The sequence below is a fragment of the Mixophyes fleayi genome, chromosome 1 (genome assembly GCF_038048845.1).
Source record: "Mixophyes fleayi isolate aMixFle1 chromosome 1, aMixFle1.hap1, whole genome shotgun sequence".
NCBI classification, from domain to species: domain Eukaryota; kingdom Metazoa; phylum Chordata; class Amphibia; order Anura; family Limnodynastidae; genus Mixophyes; species Mixophyes fleayi.
The window spans coordinates 81,648,885-81,669,425 of NC_134402.1; the positions used below are offsets into that span (position 1 = coordinate 81,648,885).

General features: G+C 43.1%; 1 protein-coding gene across 1 annotated transcript in view; it reads left to right on the forward strand.

Annotated features, from left to right (window-relative positions):
• Positions 1-20,541, forward strand: part of VEGFC (vascular endothelial growth factor C) — a 140,095-nt gene that overhangs the window by 75,872 nt on the left and 43,682 nt on the right. Inside the window, exon 2 of the mRNA XM_075197457.1 lies at positions 2,423-2,624. Within this exon, the coding sequence (XP_075053558.1) occupies positions 2,423-2,624 (202 nt within the window). The remainder of the gene's footprint in view (positions 1-2,422; positions 2,625-20,541) is intronic.

Below are 20,541 nucleotides of genomic sequence, written 5' to 3' on the forward strand. Positions count from 1 at the left end.
AACCATAATTCCAATCAGATCTTTTTTACCTCCCTGTAACAAGTGTTGCTGTGTATTTTAATCATACATGCATTATTTATCATGCTTTATAAGACGTTGGGGGGGGGGGGGGGATTGTAACCACTGTTTGCTCTAAGCCAAGGAATCTGGGAATGATAGTTTTAAAAAGTCAATAGGAAATTGTGAATGGAACACTTCAGGGTGGAGTGCTCACTAAATAAAACTATTAACTATTTACTTTCCAAGTAGCGCAGTGCAGAAGGAACATTGTACTGACACTAGACTGATCAGCTTATACTGACCCTTCCCCCCTGTAGACATGCCTTGCCAAAGCAGATCGTTATCCACTATTAGATTATGAGCTATCTTAGGTACAACCACCATTGTAGGGGGTGCCGCAACTAAGAAGCCCAGAAATGTGGGAGATCCCGTTGCTGTTGCATCCCTGCAATGGTGGTAATTCCGCCACTGCCTACACCCACCATCATCTGCTATTGGCGCAAAGCATGTGCAGGGAAGCCAAATGGAAGAGCCATGCAGGATGCTGCTGGACTGGCACCACCCTTTACCCCAACTTAAATTTTGCTATAGGACCTGGCAATGAAGTGTACCTCCCCGGCTTAGGCCTCATACCCAATGGTATTATGTATATGCATTTTACCAGCTTTTCACACCTGTACAATAGAAACCGTGTTTTTTCTACTAATTGTGTTTGCATTGCATTCCATTCCATTTTTTTTCTATACATATGCATTTTTTTACATGGGTAAGCACAATAGTGACTTTTTGACATGTGTTATCACTTGTGTCTTTCATCACTAAAGAAAAATGCCAGTGGGTACATTCCCTCACTGAAGGCTACAATTCCCATGAGTACATGAGAAGTATCGGGTGCATAGTAACATTTATCCTCTTTATATTGGCTCCAGGACTTTCAAATTGACAGGACAGCTATAACAACACTTAACAGCAGTATTGTTTATCTCTGTGTGTGGCTTCAATTGCTCACCCTCATGTGCATATATCTATTGCATGGTCATACGAAGTACGCAGTTCTTTAGAACTCTACTACTAGTATTCACATGCTTTCCATTATTGGTAATGTCAAGAAAGGGGCCGCAAACCACTACAATGTCAGAAGCCAAAAAGGCTGTGCAGATGTCAAAAAGGACAGGGAGAACCATTAGAATGATTACACTCTTTTGCAGAGTTGTACAAATATGACAGTGGAAGGTATTTAAGAAAATCATCTTTTTACATAAATCAATGTAAAAGTTTTCCCTGGGTGGACATCTCTTTTCAACGCTGCATAGCTGAAAAACCCCAGACATTTTCTATCCATGGCACATAAACCTAAACTGTTGGTTCTCAAATATCAAATATGTTTTTGTTTTCTAGATGGTTACGTGTTAAATGAAAGAGACTTTGTAGTTATGTTAAAGCTCCATCAAATACTAGAATGCTTCTGCACCTTTTTTTGCATTGAATTTGCAGACAATACCAGTGACAAATGAGATGGGGGGGGGGGGGGATATTTTTTGAAGAAATGGCTATCATGACACATAGACTTAAGTTCTGTTGTGTTTTGAACTACTTGAAAAAATGTTTTCTATTGATTATCATTCCAAAGTAATTACTATAGACGCATCACTAGATACCGCTTACTGTCAGTCATAATTAACCATTTTTAGAAACGACATTACTCTAAACAAACTTTGTACCTATCAATGCTCCTAAATAAAAATAAAATCCCCTAAATATATTTGTAAATGTTGCTGATGAAAAATACTATATTTATAGTGGGGCCAGTTTCCCCTTGTCTATAGTGAGAAGCCCTTTGTCATATATGCTCTATAAGTAGCACAGTTCATTTACTGCTAACTTCACTTATTTTGTGCCTGTGTTTTTATCTATAACGCCTCATCATCCTATTCTTATAACCCCATTATCAGTCATAAGTATTTATCCTTAAAACTGGACTTCACTTATTCTGGCCATACATGTGTTGAACCCAATTGCCATTCTCTAGGACACTTGGCTACACACATGAATGGCCAAATTACACAGATCTATTTATTTTGGCACTGAATAACCAAAATCCCCATTTTAAAAAAAAGGGCGAAGACACTCCCATATCACTTTAATTTGGCAGATGACTTTATACAGTACGTGTGCCAATGTGGCTAATCTGATTTTTTTTTATTTTTTTTTAAATGGCCAGCTGATTTACAAAAAGCAACCAAATTGCCCGCCAGATCTACAATTGTGTGACAGTTATTATCTTTTTTTTTGCTTTCGCTATCCTCTCCTCCAAACACTTCATAACTCATATACTTTAAACTTTATAACAGGGTTGGTAACCTAAACCTCGACGAAGGTCTAAGAAACAGTAACTTATCTTTTATCTTTTTTTCATTAACAGGATCAACCGGGCAAGGAGCTGGAAGAGCAACTGAGAGCCGTGTCCAGTGTGGACGAACTCATGACATTGCTTTACCCTGAATCCTGGAAAATGTTCAAGTGTCAATTAAGGCAAGGAGGACAATCCGGCTTTGATGCTAGAAGAGATGATAGTGTTAAATTTGCAGCTGCACATTACAATTACAATGCTGATATCTGGAAAAGTAAGTGCATTAGAGCACAATAAACCTGGTGTTTGCTCTACACAATATTTTTAGCAGTATAAATATAAATGAGGTACATTTTGCGCAACCGTACAAAACCTTTGTTTGTCATAGTAATAGAAATAGGATAGAAAATTAACAACATTCATTATTTATATTTGCATAGACTCATAATCAAATCTTTAAAGATGCATTACCGTCTGGAAGCATTAAATGAGAGGTACAACTTAGAGAACACTGCATGCTGAGATATTTTTTTCCTTCTTACCTGTGTTTTAGGATTTATATTATCTTCAGTTTGTTCTTCTGTCTCCATGGAAAGTCTACTACTCATTGCAGGAATTATAGAGGCTTTGGGAACCACCTTCAACTTTTGGCCTGCTTCCCTCCACCCAACCATGCATGCAGATGATAGTGGAAGGCTCATGAACATACATATGCATTCCACTGACTTCTGAGGAGATTGTGACATCAACCTGTGTTCCCTACTAACATTAAATAACAGAATAACGGGTATTTCAACCTATTGGATCAGTATTAGGAAAAAAGGAAACACTACAACAAAGGTAGTAGGTTTTTATTGTAATTAATTGATTACCCCAGACGGCAATGCTACTTTAAATTTTGTAATTATTATGACCATATATTTTATTTATTCTGTGTTTATATCTATATAATGTCATTAATTCCAATGTAATTTATTAAGTTGATTCTCCGGCATATCATACACATGGGAGAACAAGCTGAGGAGGAAACATCCTTAAATAATCGCTATTTACTCATGTCTCACAACTGTCCTGATTTCTGTCCAGATTCGGGAACTTTGAATGAGGTGGAGCTTATTGTGTAGTGGGCGGGGCTTAAACAGGAAGTTGGTGTGGCTGGTCAAAAAGTTGGTACTGCTGTATGAAATGGGGGTGTTTGCGTGGATGGAGGCTGGGCCTATATTGTGGGGATGAAATATTGGTAGGTAGCTGTATTGGACCTAGATTACATAGATACTAAAATGAAATAACATAAATTTTAGTAATTAATACACCACTGTCTATTGCATTCCTTTATCTGCAGGTGCGTTTGCAAAAAAAATCTGTGTTTATTGATATAGTTATTGTATAGAACTTTACATGTGAAAGCTGGTTATGGCTCCTTAACTTCCCGCAGAATTTTTCACCCATTTCCATTGGGTATGCCCTCACATCAGGGCTACATTAAACAACCCTGTTGTTACAGCCGTGCTGGAGCTGTCAGCAGGAACAACAGGCAGCAGACAAGAAGGAAGTGTAAGACTCTGTACACAATAAAGAAAATTTCCAAAATTTCCCAATGCGATATAGTTAACGATTTTACTAACGGCTCAAAAAAAAAAAAAAGTCCTGATCAGCATGCTGATTCATGTGTGCACACTAAACACATTTTACAAGATATACCTTCAGATCTGTGCTCTTCATCTGTCATAACCATCGGCTGAAAGATCCTGACTCTGCACATTCCATAGAGATCTATGGACACTACCAGTCGTGAGTGCAGACACTGCAGAATTGGAAAGGCATCTTTAAATGAGACTTTTAGTTTGGTTTAAAAATCAACTCAAACGATACAATATGCTTTGGATCAATAATCGTTCATCGTTGAAACATACACACTAATGCGATATCTGGCCAAATGGTCATTTATTGTGTGATTGACCCGATAATCGGCTGAAAAACCTGTAGTGTGTACCCAGCCTTAAACCTGCACTGTTTACAAAGAGGCACAGCAATAGACTCTCTTCTTTATTAAAAAAGAAAAAAAAAAACCTGTAATTTAACATCTGTATTTTGTTCAGTTGAAATGTATTTTTAGAACTGGTGTGTTTATTTTAACTTCCGTTTTTTAGGTATAATAAATAGGGATGAGCGCACTCGGATTTATGAAATCCGAGCCCACCCGAACGTTGCGGATCCGAGTCGGATCCGAGACAGATCCGGGTATTGGCGCCAAATTCAAATGTGAAACTGAGGCTCTGACTCATAATCCCGTTGTCGGATCTCGCGATACTCGGATCCTATAAATTCCCCGCTAGTCGCCGCCATCTTCACTTGGGCATTGATCAGGGTAGAGGGAGGGTGTGTTAGGTGGTCCTCTGTGCTGTTTAGTTCTGTGCTGTGCTGTGCTGTGCTGTGCTGTGCTGTGCTGTGCTGTGCTGTGTTCTGCAGTATCAGTCCAGTGGTGCTGTGTGCTGTGCTCTGTCCTGCTGAGTTCCGTAGTGCTGCTGGGTCCTGTGCCGTGTCCTGTTCAGTCCAGTGGTGCTGTGTCCTGTGCTCTGTGCTTCTAAGGGCATAGTTATTTCCCCACTATTCCCAAGTTTTTTAAAAATAAAAAAAAAGTAAAAAAAAATAAAAAATTTAAAAAAAAAAAAATATATAATAATTATAACCAAATTTGCAAAACCAATCCAGCAGTATAAGTCCATTGGTACTGCAATATTACCAAGTTCACACATTCTGCAGTATCTTGTGCTACATATAATGGAGACCAAAAATTTGGAGGATAAAGTAGGGAAAGATCAAGACCCACTTCCTCCTAATGCTGAAGCTGCTGCCACTAGTCATGACATAGACAATGAAATGCCATCAACGTCGTCTTCCAAGCCCGATGCCCAATCTCGTAGTACCGGGCATGTAAAATCCAAAAAGCCCAAGTTAAGAAAAAGTAGCAAAAAGAGAAACTTAAAATCATCTGAGGAGAAACGTAAAGTTGCCAATATGCCATTTACGACACGGAGTGGCAAGGAACGGCTTAGGCCCTGGCCCGTGTTCATGACTAGTGGTTCAGCTTCACCCACGGATCTTAGCCCTCCTCCTCCTCCCCCCCCCTACAAAAAATTGAAGAGAGTTATGCTGTCAGCAACAAAACAGCAAACAACTCTGCCTTCTAAAGAGAAATTATCACAAATCCACAAGGCGAGTCCAAGGATGTTGGTGGTTGTCAAGCCTGACCTTCCCATCACTGTACGGGAAGAGGTGGCTCGGGAGGAGGCTATTGATGATGTAGCTGGCGCTGTGGAGGAACTTGATGACGAGGATGGTGATGTGGTTATTGTAAATGAGGCACCAGGGGGGGAAACAGCTGATGTCCATGGGATGAAAAAGCCCATCGTCATGCCTGGTCAGAAGACCAAAAAATGCACCTCTTCGGTCTGGAGTTATTTTTATCCAAATCCAGACAACCAATGTATGGCCATATGTAGCTTATGTAAAGCTCAAATAAGCAGGGGTAAGGATCTTGCCCACCTAGGAACATCCTCCCTTATACGTCACCTGAATAACCTTCATAGTTCAGTGGTTAGTTCAGGAACTGGGGCTAGGACCCTCATCGGTACAGGGACACCTAAATCCCGTGGTCCAGTTGGATACACACCAGCAACACCCTCCTCGTCAACTTCCTCCACAATCTCCATCAGATTCAGTCCTGCAGCCCAAGTCAGCAGCCAGACTGAGTCCTCCTCAATACGGGATTCATCCGAGGAATCCTGCAGCGGTACGCCTACTACTGCCACTGCTGCTGTTGCTGCTGTTAGTCGGTCATCTTCCCAGAGGGGAAGTCGTAAGACCGCTAAGTCTTTCACAAAACAATTGACCGTCCAACAGTCGTTTGCCATGACCACAAAATACGATAGTAGTCACCCTATTGCAAAGCGTATAACTGCGGCTGTAACTGCAATGTTGGTGTTAGACGTGCGCCCGGTGTCCGCCATCAGTGGAGTGGGATTTAGAGGGTTGATGGAGGTATTGTGTCCCCGGTACCAAATCCCCTCGAGATTCCACTTCACTAGGCAGGCGATACCAAAAATGTACAGAGAAGTACGATCAAGTGTCCTCAGTGCTCTTAAAAATGCGGTTGTACCCACTGTCCACTTAACCACGGACATGTGGACAAGTGGTTCTGGGCAAACGAAGGACTATATGACTGTGACAGCCCACTGGGTAGATGCATCCCCTTCCGCAGCAACAGCAACAGCTGCATCAGTAGCAGCATCTACAAAATGGCTGCTCATGCAAAGGCAGGCAACATTGTGTATTACAGGCTTTAATAAGAGGCACAACGCTGACAACATATTAGAGAAAATGAGGGAAATTATCTCCCAGTGGCTTACCCCACTTAGACTCTCATGGGGATTTGTGGTGTCAGACAATGCCAGTAACATTGTGCGGGCATTAAATATGGGCAATTTCCAGCACGTCCCATGTTTTGCCCACACCATTAATTTGGTGGTGCAGCATTACCTCAAGAGTGACAGGGGTGTGCAGGAGATGCTTGCGGTGGCGCGCAAAATTGCTGGACACTTTCGGCATTCAGCCAGTGCCTACCGCAGACTAGAGGCACATCAAAAAAGCATGAACCTGCCCTGCCATCACCTCAAACAAGAGGTTGTGACGCGCTGGAACTCCACCCTCTATATGCTGCAGAGGATGGAGGAGCAGCAAAAGGCCATTCAGGCCTACACAGCCACCTACGACATAGGCAAAGGAGTGGGGATGCGCCTCAGTCAAGCGCAGTGGAGACTGATTTCCATGTTGTGCAAGGTTCTGTAGCCATTTGAACTTGCCACACGAGAAGTCAGTTCCGACACTGCCAGCTTGAGTCAGGTCATTCCCCTGATCAGGCTGTTGCAGAAGCAGCTGGAGAAAGTGAGGGAGGAGCTGGTAAGCCATTGCGATTACACCAAGCATGTAGCTCTTGTGGATGTAGCCCTTCGTACGCTTTGCCAGGATCCGAGGGTGGTCACTCTTTTAAAGTCAGAGGAATACATTCTGGCCACCGTGCTCGATCCTCGGTTTAAAGCGTATGTTGTGTCTCTGTTTCCGGCGGACACAAGTCTACAGCGGTGCAAAGACCTGCTGGTCAGGAGATTGTCCTCTGAAGAGGACCGTGACATGCCAACAGCTCCACCCTCATTTTCTTCCACATCTATGGCTGCGAGGAAAAAGCTCAGTTTTCCCAAAAGAGGCACTGGCGGGGATGCTGATAACATCTGGTCCGGACTGAAGGACCTGCCAACCATTGCAGACATGTCTACTCTCGCTGCATTGGATGCTGTCACAATAGAAAAAATTGTGGATGATTACTTTGCTGACACCATCCAAGTAGACATGTCAGACAGTCCATATTGTTACTGGCAGGAAAAAAAGGCAGTTTGGAAGCCCCTGTACAAACTGGCTCTATTTTACCTGAGTTGTCCCCCCTCCAGTGTGTACTCGGAAAGAGTTTTTAGTGCAGCGGGGAACCTGGTCAGTGAGCGGCGAAGGAGGTTGCTTCCTCACAACGTTGAAAAAATGATGTTTATAAAAATGAATAATCAATTCCTCAATGAAGTACAGCACTGCCCTCCAGATACTACAGAGGGACCTGTGGTTGTGGAGTCCAGCGGGGACGAATTGATAATGTGTGATGAGGAGGAAGTACACACTGTAGGGGGAGAGGAATCAGAGGTTGAGGATGAGGACGACATCTTGCCTCAGTAGAGCCTGTTTAGTCTGTACAGGGAGAGATGAATAGCTTTTTTGGTGTGGGGGCCCAAACAAACCAATCATTTCAGCCAAAGTTGTTTGGTAGGCCCTGTCGCTGAAATGATTGGTTTGTTAAAGTGTGCATGTCCTATTTAAACAACATAAGGGTGGGTGTGAGGGCCCAAGGACAATTCCATCTTGGACCTTTTTTTTTTGCATTATATGACCAATCAACAGTCGTTTGCCATGTTCAAAAAGTAAAACCAAATTTAAAAAAATACAAGAAATTAAACCAAAAGTAAAATGCCGTGTCATAATTTAAAACAAGAGGTATTGACGTGCTCTAAAACTACTGTATTGTTGTTTATATTTTATAAACACTACACTTGAAAGCTTGAGTCTTTCAATAAAAAAGTAACTGTCCATTGCACGAATATTTGCAACAGGGACAATTTTAGGGTTAAGAAAGTCAACTAATAACACTTCGACGCTGTCTGTCTTTATAAACACTACACTTGGAAGTTGGAGGAGGTATTGTGGCCCCGGCACCAAATTTACTACCGGGGCCACTCCACTGTGCAGTCCATATTTAGGTGTATCAGATATTAAACAACGGTGACAGTTGATGCCCAATTTTTTAATTATATTGTGGCCTCGGTACCAAATTTGTGTACCGGGGCCACCACACTACGCAGTCCAGATACTTGTTTGGTGGAATTCAGACCAGTTGAGGGTTTTATTATTATATTGTGTGGACCACTCTATCTATACCACACTACAACTCTATACCACTCTATTTCATACTTTAATTCTATTTCATACTTTAATTCTATTTCATACTTTAATTCTATTTCATACTTTAATTCTATTTCATACTTTAATTCTATGACTAATTACCATAAAGAGGAACAAAATAAACCAATTTTACCAAAAGTATAATATGACTTAGACTTACAAACACTACACTTGAAAGATCGTGCCTTTAAATGAAAAAGTCAGTCTTCATTGCACGACTATGTGCAACAGGGACAGTTTTTTGGGTTTACAAAGTCAACGAATAACACTTCGACCCTGTCTGTCTTTAACATACTTGATGGGATCTCAATGACGAATTGTCTGTACCATGTTTGGAGGAGGTATTGTGGCCCCGGTACCAAATTGGGTACCGGGGCCACTCCACTATGCAGTCCAGATAGAGGTGTATCAGATATTAAACAACGTTGACTGTTGATGCCCAATTTTTTAATTATATTGTGGCCTCGGTACCAAATTGTGTACCGGGGCCACCACACTACGCAGTCCATACCCTTTTTTGGTGGAATTCTGACACGTGGAGGGTTTTTTAATTATATTGTGGCCTCGGTAACCAAATTGTGTACCGGGGCCACCACACTACGCAGTCAAGATAGATAGATGCGTATCATAGATAAAGTTCATTCAGTGGTGTGGGGCAAATTGAAAAATATTCAAAATGCACTGACATTATCAAAAACAAGAGGTTGTCACACGCTAAAACTCCAACATGTATATGATGGAGAGGATGGAGGAGCAGCCGTATGTGTAGTGTAATGCAGACCTGTTGAAGGTTTTTTATATATTTTATTGTGGTGCCCAGTGCCCACTCCTCTAGGCAGTCCAGGTACATTTATTGGTGCGAATCATAAAAGTTCAGGGTTTTTAAGATATATTGTGATGACCCACTCCTCTACGCAGTCCAGGTACATTTATTGGTGCGATTCATAAAAGTTCAGGGTTTTTAAGATATATTGTGGTGACCCACTCCTCTACGCAGTCCAGGTACATTTATTGGTGCGATTCATAAAAGTTCAGGGTTTTTAATATATCTTGTGGTGACCCACTCCTCTACGCAGTCCAGGTACATTTATTGGTGCGAATCATAAAAGTTCAGGGTTTTTAATATATATTGTGGTGACCCACTCCTCTAGGCAGTCCAGGTACATTTATTGGTGCGATTCATAAAAGTTCAGGGTTTTTAATATATCTTGTGGTGACCCACTCCTCTAGGCAGTCCAGGTACATTTATTAGTGCGAATCATAAAAGTTCAGGGTTTTTAATATATCTTGTGGTGACCCACTCCTCTACGCAGTCCAGGTACATTTATTGGTGCGAATCATAAAAGTTCAGGGTTTTTAATATATCTTGTGGTGACCCTCTCCTATACGCAGTCCAGGTACATTTATTGGTGCGATTCATAAAAGTTCAGGGTTTTTAATAGATATTGTGGTGACCCACTCCTCTACGCAGTCCAGGTACATTTATTGGTGCGAATCATAAAAGTTCAGGGTTTTTAATATATCTTGTGGTGACCCACTCCTCTACGCAGTCCAGGTACATTTATTGGTGCGAATCATAAAAGTTCAGGGTTTTTAAGATATATTGTGGTGACCCACTCCTCTACGCAGTCCAGGTACATTTATTGGTGCGATTCATAAAAGTTCAGTGTTTTTAAGATATATTGTGGTGACCCACTCCTCTACGCAGTCCAGGTACATTTATTGGTGCGATTCATAAAAGTTCAGGGTTTTTAATATATCTTGTGGTGACCCACTCCTCTACGCAGTCCAGGTACATTTATTGGTGCGAATCATAAAAGTTCAGGGTTTTTAATATATCTTGTGGTGACCCACTCCTATACGCAGTCCAGGTACATTTATTGGTGCGATTCATAAAAGTTCAGGGTTTTTAATAGATATTGTGGTGACCCACTCCTCTACGCAGTCCAGGTACATTTATTGGTGCGAATCATAAAAGTTCAGGGTTTTTAATATATCTTGTGGTGACCCACTCCTATACGCAGTCCAGGTACATTTATTGGTGCGATTCATAAAAGTTCAGGGTTTTTAATAGATATTGTGGTGACCCACTCCTCTACGCAGTCCAGGTACATTTATTGGTGCGAATCATAAAAGTTCAGGGTTTTTAATATATCTTGTGGTGACCCACTCCTCTACGCAGTCCAGAAAGATACCTTGTTGCAACGTTTTGGACTAATAACTATATTGTGAGGTGTTCAGAATACACTGTAAATTAGTGGAAATGCTTGTTATTGAATGTTATTGAGGTTAATAATAGCCTAGGAGTGAAAATAAGCCCAAAAACTTGATTTTTAAACTTTTTATGTTTTTTTCCAAAAAAATCCGAATCCAGAACCTTAAATCCGAACCGAGACCTTTCGTCAAGTGTTTTGCGAGACAAATCCGAACCCCAAAAATAACGAAAAGTTCCTTGTGGAACTCTCGTCCATTATGCAGAGCCACAGGTTGACAGAGTTGAAAGAGTCCCATTGCTGACCAACGCTTGCTATGGAATTTGTGGGGGGTGTTATTCTTCTCTAAATAAAATCAATTATTTCTTACTGGCAGCGCTGGTTCAATCTCAATAGGAAGACCAGAGGTACTTCAACGTAAGTTCCCCTTATTAATACAGGGCAAACACTGATAATAGAAAAATAGAAACACAGAGAGTATGCTCTACAATATACATTCAATAACCAGCCCCAGAGTCAGACAGTCTGGGCTTATTTTTGCTGTAATGAGGAAACAAGCTGCATGTGGTCCCCTGTTACAATGATAAGCATCTCCCAGACTGGTCAGTGCAAAGCTGGTGCTTCTGTTTGTATCCACCCTTCCGCACACCTCCTAAAGTTATGTTGCACTTCCAGGTTCACCTGAGCTATGGAGAGCTGGGTTATAAATTAACAGGACTCCATGCTGGTGTGTGTTAAGTGCATGCTGGGACTTGTAGTTTCACAGCAGCTGGAGAGCCACAGGTTGCTTTATAGCATTTAGACAATGCATTTTAGGTAACCTGTAGCTCCCCAGCTGTAGAGGGTTGTCTTAGCAGGTAGCTCCCAGGGGTGCCGCGGCTGTGTCACAGGGGTGCCGCAAGCCAGCTATAGGAAAAAACAAAGAGCACATAAACTTGCCAATCCGTGCGGTGCCGGGACCCAGCAGACTCCTCTCTCCTGCAGCTGTCACTGAATATCGACGTCAGTGACAGCTGCGGGAGAGAGGCGTCTGCTGGGTGCCGGCGCCGCACGGATTGGCAAGTTTATGTGCTCTTTGTTTTTTCCTATAGCTGGCTCGCGGCAGAGGAGTGAGAGGGAGCGTGACAGCGGGCAGACAGAGGGGCAGATAGCGGGCAGACAGAGGGGCAAAGGAGGGTGACAGGGGGGCAGACAGCGGGGCAAAGGAGGGTGACAGTGGGGCAGACAGAGGGGCAAAGGAGGGTGACAGCGGGGCAGACAGCGGCCCAGAGGAGGGTGACAGCGGGGCAGAGGAGGGTGACAGCGGGGCAGACAGCGGGCAGACAGAGGGGCAGTGGAGGGGGGACACAGCGTGGCAGACAGCGGGGCAGTGGAGGGGGGACACAGCCTGGCAGACAGCGGGGCAGTGGAGGGGGGACACAGCCTGGCAGACAGCGGGGCTGTGGAGGGGGGACACAGCCTGCCAGACAGTGGGGCAGTGGAGGGGGGACACAGCCTGAGAGGGGCAGTGGAAGGGGGAACACAGCCTGAGAGGGGCAGTGGAAGGGGGAACACAGCCTGAAAGGGGCAGTGGAGGGGGGGACACAGCCTGAGAGGGGCAGTGGAGGGGGGACACAGCCTGAGAGGGGCAGTGGAGGGGGGGACACAGCCTGAGAGGGGCAGTGGAGGGGGGGCACAGCCTGAGAGGGGCAGAGGAGGGGGACAGCGTGAGAGAGGACAGAGGAGGGGACAGTGTAACAGAGTGCAGAGGAGGGGGGGACAACGTGAGAGAGGGCAGAGGAAGGGGGGACATTGTGAGAGATGGCAGAGGAGGGGAACATCATGAGAGAGGGCAGAGGTGGGGGGACAGCGTGACAGAGAGCAGAGGAGGGGGGACAGCGTGACAGAGGGGGCAGTGTGTCTGGATGCAGAGGGGGCAGTGTGTCTGGATGCAGAGGGGGCAGAGTGCCTGAGGGCAGAGTGTCTGGATGCAGAGGGGGCAGAGTACCTGAGGGCAGAGTGTCTGGATGCAGAGGAGGCATTTTTGCATACAACTAAATAAGTATTTCTGTCCTGACCTAAATACTTATTACATTTTTTTTGACCCAACTACTTCTAAAACAGGACTGCTCAATAATTATTTTGGAGGGGTTCCTTGAAAAAATTTGGAGACTCTAAGGGTGCCACGAACTGCAAAAGTTTGGGAACCACTGCACTAATGCAATCTTACTTAAGATGTGAGATTTTACAAACGACTGAAAGTCGCGATGATCATGCACATTCATGTATACACACCTACACTATTTACCGGCAGATCTGAGATCTGCATCTCTCACAACCATCTGCTGAAAAGATCGGTTGCTATATTTATTAAGCTGCAGGTTTGAAAAAGTGGAGATGTTGCCTATAGCAACCAATCAGATTCTAGCTGTCATTTTGTAGAATATACTAAATAAATGATAACTAGAATCTCTTTGTTTGCTATAGGCAACATCTTCACTTTTTCAAAACCGTAGCTTGATAAATTTACCCCTGGGCCTCTGTACACCTTATAGAGATCTGCCTACGCTGCTAGTCATGAGTGCATAAACACTTCCATATTTGCTCACAATCCATTGTTGATTATTATTTTTAGGAAGTTTATAAAACTAAATCAACAGATGCGATGTGTTTTGGTATAATAAAACATGATTGTTGGTAGAGATGCTCACGCTCGGTTCTCTGAGAACCAAGCCCACCCAAAGTTCTCGGATACGAGTACCGTGCTGAGCCAGCTCAGTACTTTCACGCGCCCTTGGAATTGAAATGAGGCAAAACGTTATTGTTTCGTCATCGTATCTTGCAAGTTTTGGATTCTATAAGTACCGCATTCCATGATGATCCAGCACCATTTCACAGAAAGACACAGAAGGGTAGCATGGTTCTTGGCAGTCTCTAGTGCAGCTGGGCAGCATCATATCTAAAACAGAAAGAGGAGGAGGTGGCAGTTTTCTTAAGTCTCCAGTGACATTCTACTGAGTTATTGCTCACACACAAACAGGAGAGGTCCATTGCTTCATTGCCAATTGTCATTGCTGAAATAGAAATAACAGGGCTGGTAGTGTTTTTCAAAATCTGCAGTCACATTGCACTGTGTTATATAGCTCACACACAAACAGGAGATGTCCATTGCTGACATATAAATAATAAGACTGGCAGTGTTTTTAAAAGTCTACCGTGACATTTTAGTGTGCCATAGCTCACTCAGAAATAGGAGAGGTGGCAGTGTTTAGTGCTGAAACAGAAATTCAAATAATAAGGCTGGCAGTGTTTTTAGAAGTCTCCAGTGACATTCTACTGTGCCATAGCTCATACAGAAAAAGGAGGGGTGGCAGTGTCCCAGTCTCAGTCATGATGATTCTAATCCCTCTACCTGATGTGCTAAAGCCTATGTTCAAGTGCATAATGGTTTTAAGTCAGGGAAACAAAAATGTAAATAAAAAGCTTGTACCTTTTTATAAAGAAAAAAACACCTCTCTAATAAAGGTGAAAGTTTACTGTACAGGAACATAAAATTGCCAATATGCCATTCTACCCAAAATATTACCAAGCATACCAGCATCAGCAAGCTCCCTTCTCTCCGCTAGCTCTCAGCACCTGCAATCTAGACTGTCATCATATTCACCCTCATCAGTGTGTACATCATCCTCAAACAATACTAATTCATCCCCGCTGGAATCCACCATCACAGAAGTCTGTGTACTTTGACGTAATTGCCGGTAATGGCCTTCCTCATGCAATTTGTAGTTCATTTTACGGCAGAGCTGTCACAATTTTTGGGCAATTCTTTTAGACCAGACCAAGGGCTAGATTTACTAAGCTGCGGGTTTGAAAAAGTAGGGATGTTGCCTATAGCAACCAATCAGATTCTAGCTTGCATTTATTTAGTACCTTCTACAAAATGTTAGCTAGAATCTGATTGGTTGCTATAGGCAACATCCCTACTTTTTCAAACCCGCAGCTTAGTAAATCTAGCCCTAAATGTCAAAATGTTGTGGAGACTTATCTGTATCATCACTGGGTGTCTTGGAAAAGCTAAGTTTTTTCCTAGAAGCAGTTGCCTTGGAAACTAAAGGAGGAGACTGTAACGAGCCGCAGCGGCTTCAGGCACCGCCGGGACTCACTTCCGCTTTGTCCCGGCCGTTGCCAAGGCAACGGTCGGGACACTCTCTGCTCACAGCGCCGCATCCCGGCATCTAGGGCAGCCGGGCGTGCGCGCAATGTAAAATTAGTTAAGTGCCAGCTGGGCTGTTCCTCCCCCCTGCTGCACAGGACAAAATTCTATTGGGCCACATCTGTATATAAGGCAGGAAGGGGCTAGCCTTCCCTGACTGTTATAGTCCCTGCTTCCCAGCACACTACCCTGCTAGTCCTGTTCTCTGAATACCTCCCAGATCCTGATTATTTTTGATGACCTATTGCCTGGATTTCTGACTTCGATTTATTGCCTGTGACCTTTTGACCCCTTGCCTGGATTCTGACCACAATTGTTTGCTAGTGACCCTTGATCTTTTGCCTGGACTCTGACGCTGCAATCTTGCCTGTGACCTGTTCGACCCTTGCCTAGACTTCGCTTCGCTTTCCTGGGTACTCCCCCGCCGGTGCACATTTCATGACCCTCCACTGTCTGCGGCCAAGTCTATCCTCAACATCAGGGGCAACAGCGAACACCAGACTTTCGGAGTAGACTCTGGGTTTTGCTGCACCGGTTTGAGGGGTTCCTAATATTATAACCGGCCTAACACTAGGAGGGAGTGAACTGTCTGACACTTGGTCCTATGGAACCAAGTCCGGCTCAAGTGTTGGCAGGACAGATTCAGACCCTGTCCCAAATGGTCCAGGAGTTGTCCCAGCGACAGGCTGCCCAGGAACAGGCGCCCAGAGCCTCACAAGCTGCTCAGTCTTCTGTTGTGGAACCCAAGATGCATCTTCCAGACCGTTTTTCGGGAGATCGCAGGCACTTTCGTAACTTCCGTGAAAGTTGTAAACTATACTTTAATTTGAGACCACTGTCGTCTGGGTCCCCACAGCAAAGGGTGGGGATAATTATTTCTCTCCTTCAAGGGGATCCTCAATCTTGGGCGTTTAGCCTAGATCCCAACTGTCCTCAGTTGCAGTCTGTGGACACCTTTTTCGAAGCGCTCGGTTTGATTTATGATGACCCAGACCGAGTGGCTTCTGTTGAAGCACAGCTTCGTTCGTTATCGCAAGGACGACGTTCAGCTAAAGAGAACTGTTCCAACTTCAGGCTTGGTCTTTAGATTGCGCATGGAATGACCCAGCTCTTCGCAGTCAATTCCGCTTGGGTCTCTAAGAACAAATTAAAGACTCTCTAGTCCAGTACCCCACTGCGGAATCTCTTGAGGAACTCATGAAGTTAGCTATCCGGATTGACAGGAGACATAGAAAAAGGAAAGCTGAGAAGGAAAATTCTTCATCTTATTCTCCTATGCTTACTCAAGTTGCCCCCATTGATCAAGTTGAACCTATGCAACTGGGAGCGTATCGACTGTCATCTGAGGAACGTACCCGAAGGCGTACCTTGGGTCTCTGCTTATATTGTGGAGAAAAAGGCCATCTGCTTCGTACTTGTCCCATCAGACCGGGAAAAGATCTGGACAAGTGAACGTGGAGGAAGTACACTTAGGCCTACAAGCCATCTCTCCAACAAATTCTCTACAAATACCTGCCCAACTCACATATAGTCGTCAAGTCGTTTCTGTTCCAGCATTTGGGGACAGTGGAGCTGCTGGGAATTTCTTAGATTTAACCTTTGCTCATTCCCTGGGGTTCTCAGATGTTCCTCTAGATTCCATAATTTCTGTTTGCGGATTGGATGGGAATAGTCTCAACCACGGAGAAATTCATCATCGTTCTCCTCCTCTGCAGTTGAAGATTGGCGCGCTTCACTCTGAGATAATCTCATTGTACTTGATTCATTGCCCTTCAGTGCCTTTGATCTTGGGTCATCCCTGGCTAGCTCTGCATAATCCTCATATCAATTGGACTAGGGGCGAGATAATTCAATGGGATTATAAATGCTCTTCCTCCTGCTTGTCCTTGCCAATTAGGATTACCCAGACTGGTCTTGAGCTATTGCTTCCTCTGTACTGTGAGTTCCAGGATGTTTTTTCCAAAAAAGAAGGTGACACTCTTCCCCCTCAGCGGGAGTATGATTGTGCGATTGACATCATCCCGGGTTCTAGATTGCCGAAGGGAAGACTGTACGCATTATCTCTCCCGGAAACCCAAGCTATGGAATCATATGTAGAAGAAGAGTTACGAAAAGGCTTTATCAGGCCTTCCAAGTCACCTGCTGGAGCAGGTTTCTTCTTTGTGGCCAAAAAGGATGGCGGGTTAAGGCCCTGTATTGATTACAGAGGATTGAATAACAAAACCATCAAAAACACATATCCTTTGCCACTTATTTCAGTCATCTTTGACCAACTTAAAGGAGCAAAAATTTACTCTAAAATTGATCTGCGTGGAGCTTATAATCTGATACGAATCCATAGTGGCGACGAATGGAAAATGGCCTTTAATACTCAGACAGGCCATTATGAGTACCTCCTAATGCCCTTCGGCCTCAGCAATGCTCCCGCTGTCTTTCAAGATTTGATTTATGATGTCCTTCGTGAATTCTTGGGCTCCTTCATAGTGGTCTATTTGGATGACATATTAATTTACTCCTGCTCACTAAAACAGCATCGAGATCATGTTCAACAAGTTCTTCTGAAACTTCGTCACCATCATCGATACGCCAAGTTAGAGAAATGTGAGTTCAAAGTTACTAAAGTCGCTTTCCTGGGATATGGGATTTCCCCAGAAGGCTTCGCTATGGATCCGACGAAAGTACAAGCAATCCTAGACTGGGTACAACCCTCAAATCTTAATGCAATCCAAAGATTCCTAGGATTTGCGAATTATTATAGGAAATTCATCAGTTCCTTTTCTATTCTCGTTGCTCCCATCACTGCTCTGACTCGCAAGGGTGCTGATCCGAAAATCTGGCCACCTGCCGCAGTATCTGCTTTCAAAGCTTTGAAACGAGCTTTCGTGTCTGCCCCTGTGCTGAGACATCCTAACCTAGACCTTCTATTTATCGTAGAAGTTGATGCCTCAGAGGTAGGAGTAGGAGCCGTGCTTTCACAAAAAGACCCAGAAGATCATCGCTTTCATCCTTGTGCCTACTTATCTCGAAGGTTTTCTTCCGCTGGCCTAACACTAGGAGGGAGTGAACTGTCTGACACTCGGTCCTTTTGTGTACGAACTCTCTTAAATCCATGATCTCATCCGGTGGGTCACGTTTTAACTTAAGTACAGTCTCCTCAACTGTGTCTATATATTGGTTGAAATTTCTGTTCAATGCAGCATATTCCAACATGACAGATTCCATGCTGCCCACATGTTCCGTGTCATAGTCTGTCTGAAGCAGATCTAATGCCACTCCAGTTGTAATATCCATTCCTGTGTCTACATAAGTTTGTCAGTTCTTCAGGGATGAGAGGGAGGTATCCACAGAGGAGAAGGAGATTAAAGATGCAGCACAAACAGACATGGTTTAATAATGTAGAGTTGTAGGGTTGGCACTAACTCCCCATAAAAAGGAAATGATACACAGCAAGATCTGTTGCTGGGCAGCTAGGCATGGGGTGGGTTGATTCGTTTTTTTATTGAAAAAAGTAAATTATAAATTAAAAGTACAAAAAAAATAATAATACAGTAATTTCCAATTACATGCCAATGCTTTATCTGTAGTAATTGAAACTGCATGGTGAACACAGCTAGAATTGTCTTCCAGCATCACCAAAAATGGTCCACTTTCTTGATGTGATTGAAAATTAGTGTGTTTCATTAAAAACCTTGTAATATAAGCCTAGACAAAAAGGTTGCTGTTGTAATATCTATGGATTGTACTGAAGAATACTGTAGAATTATGCAATTACAGCATACACAGTAACTTGAGAAACATTTCCATCATATCACAATTCTATTTGATTGAATCCTACATTTCCTATCAAGTTAGATTGTGTGAATTCTAAAGATTTCTGTATAATTGGGACCAGATTGTGTATATTCATTTAATGCCGCAAATATAGTTTATTGTGTATATGTATATACACATCCAAACAATGTAACTAAAAATTGTACATATAGCGGGTATACATAACTGTGTTTCATTTGCATGTGGAATCCTTTTCACATTCTGAGGGGAGAATTCAACTGCAGGCGATGTGCTGCTGACATCACAGCAATGTCTGGCTGCGCACATAGCTGGCCATTATGGGGTGCAGGGAAAAATGACCGAAGATTCCAACCAGAAGACATCGCAATTAATTGAATTTCCCCCTTTAATTTTGAGTTCATATACAGTAAACTGCAGAGCAATAAGGGTTATTTACGAAGTTCAAAATATATAGACTTCAGCAGTACATTCAGTTTTAAGCATTTGCACTTATAATATAATCTTTTCCCCAGTATATTCTTTAAATTAGACAGGACACACATAATTCATTGGGTGCATTGATAGTTATTCCCTTACGTTTCCTGAAAGAGCTAATGACTTTCACTGCTTCATATTTCTTTCTTTGAGACTGGCTTTAGCAAATCTAAAGCTTACATTTTTGTGAAATCATTCATTTACAACATACTTCATTGCAAACTCCTGTCCCCCATGGCAACCAAGGGATTAACATAAGATCAAACCAGACACAAGCTTCGCATGACAACCTTAATCCAAGCAATCCACCCTGAATCATTTTATGTGTTTTATGTCCCACTGTTGTAGTTTAATCACTTTCTCTGTCATTCATTTTAAGAGTGTATTACTATTTTGAAGATTTGTATTGTATGAATAATAATTTAAGATGCATTTATGAAGCAGCGTGCACATAACATAGTATTCTTAATTTGCATCTGTAGTAAAAGGAATTTATAGATGAAGTTTAAACATTCTTTAGATTACAACATTTAGGAATAATTTCTAAAACCAGTTTGCTGTTGGGCAGGTGCATCTACAGTATACACTAGAATAAGTGTACAAGGGGCATTTCATCCCCCCCTAACATGACCAGTGGACTTGGTCAATTTTTGTCCTTTTATGAGAGCAGGAGAGGGCTGATAGACATTAGCCTAAGGGTTCAAGTTGTGGCTCAGCAGCCTTTTAGGAACATTTTAAAGGAGAATAGATGCATGTAGAACAGTGACACAGCCCAAGATAGCCCGCTATGGGACCAGCCCAGGGGAGCATATGCCTCTCCCAGCCTGTATGAGAGGTATATAAATTAGTAGTGATCCTTAATTTCAATTTCATAGCTGCTTTGTCTAGCAGTCAGCTGTGCTAAAACGGAAGAGATGAGGCAAGGTGAAGGTATCACTGGGGCCTTAAAGATCAAGTAAAGC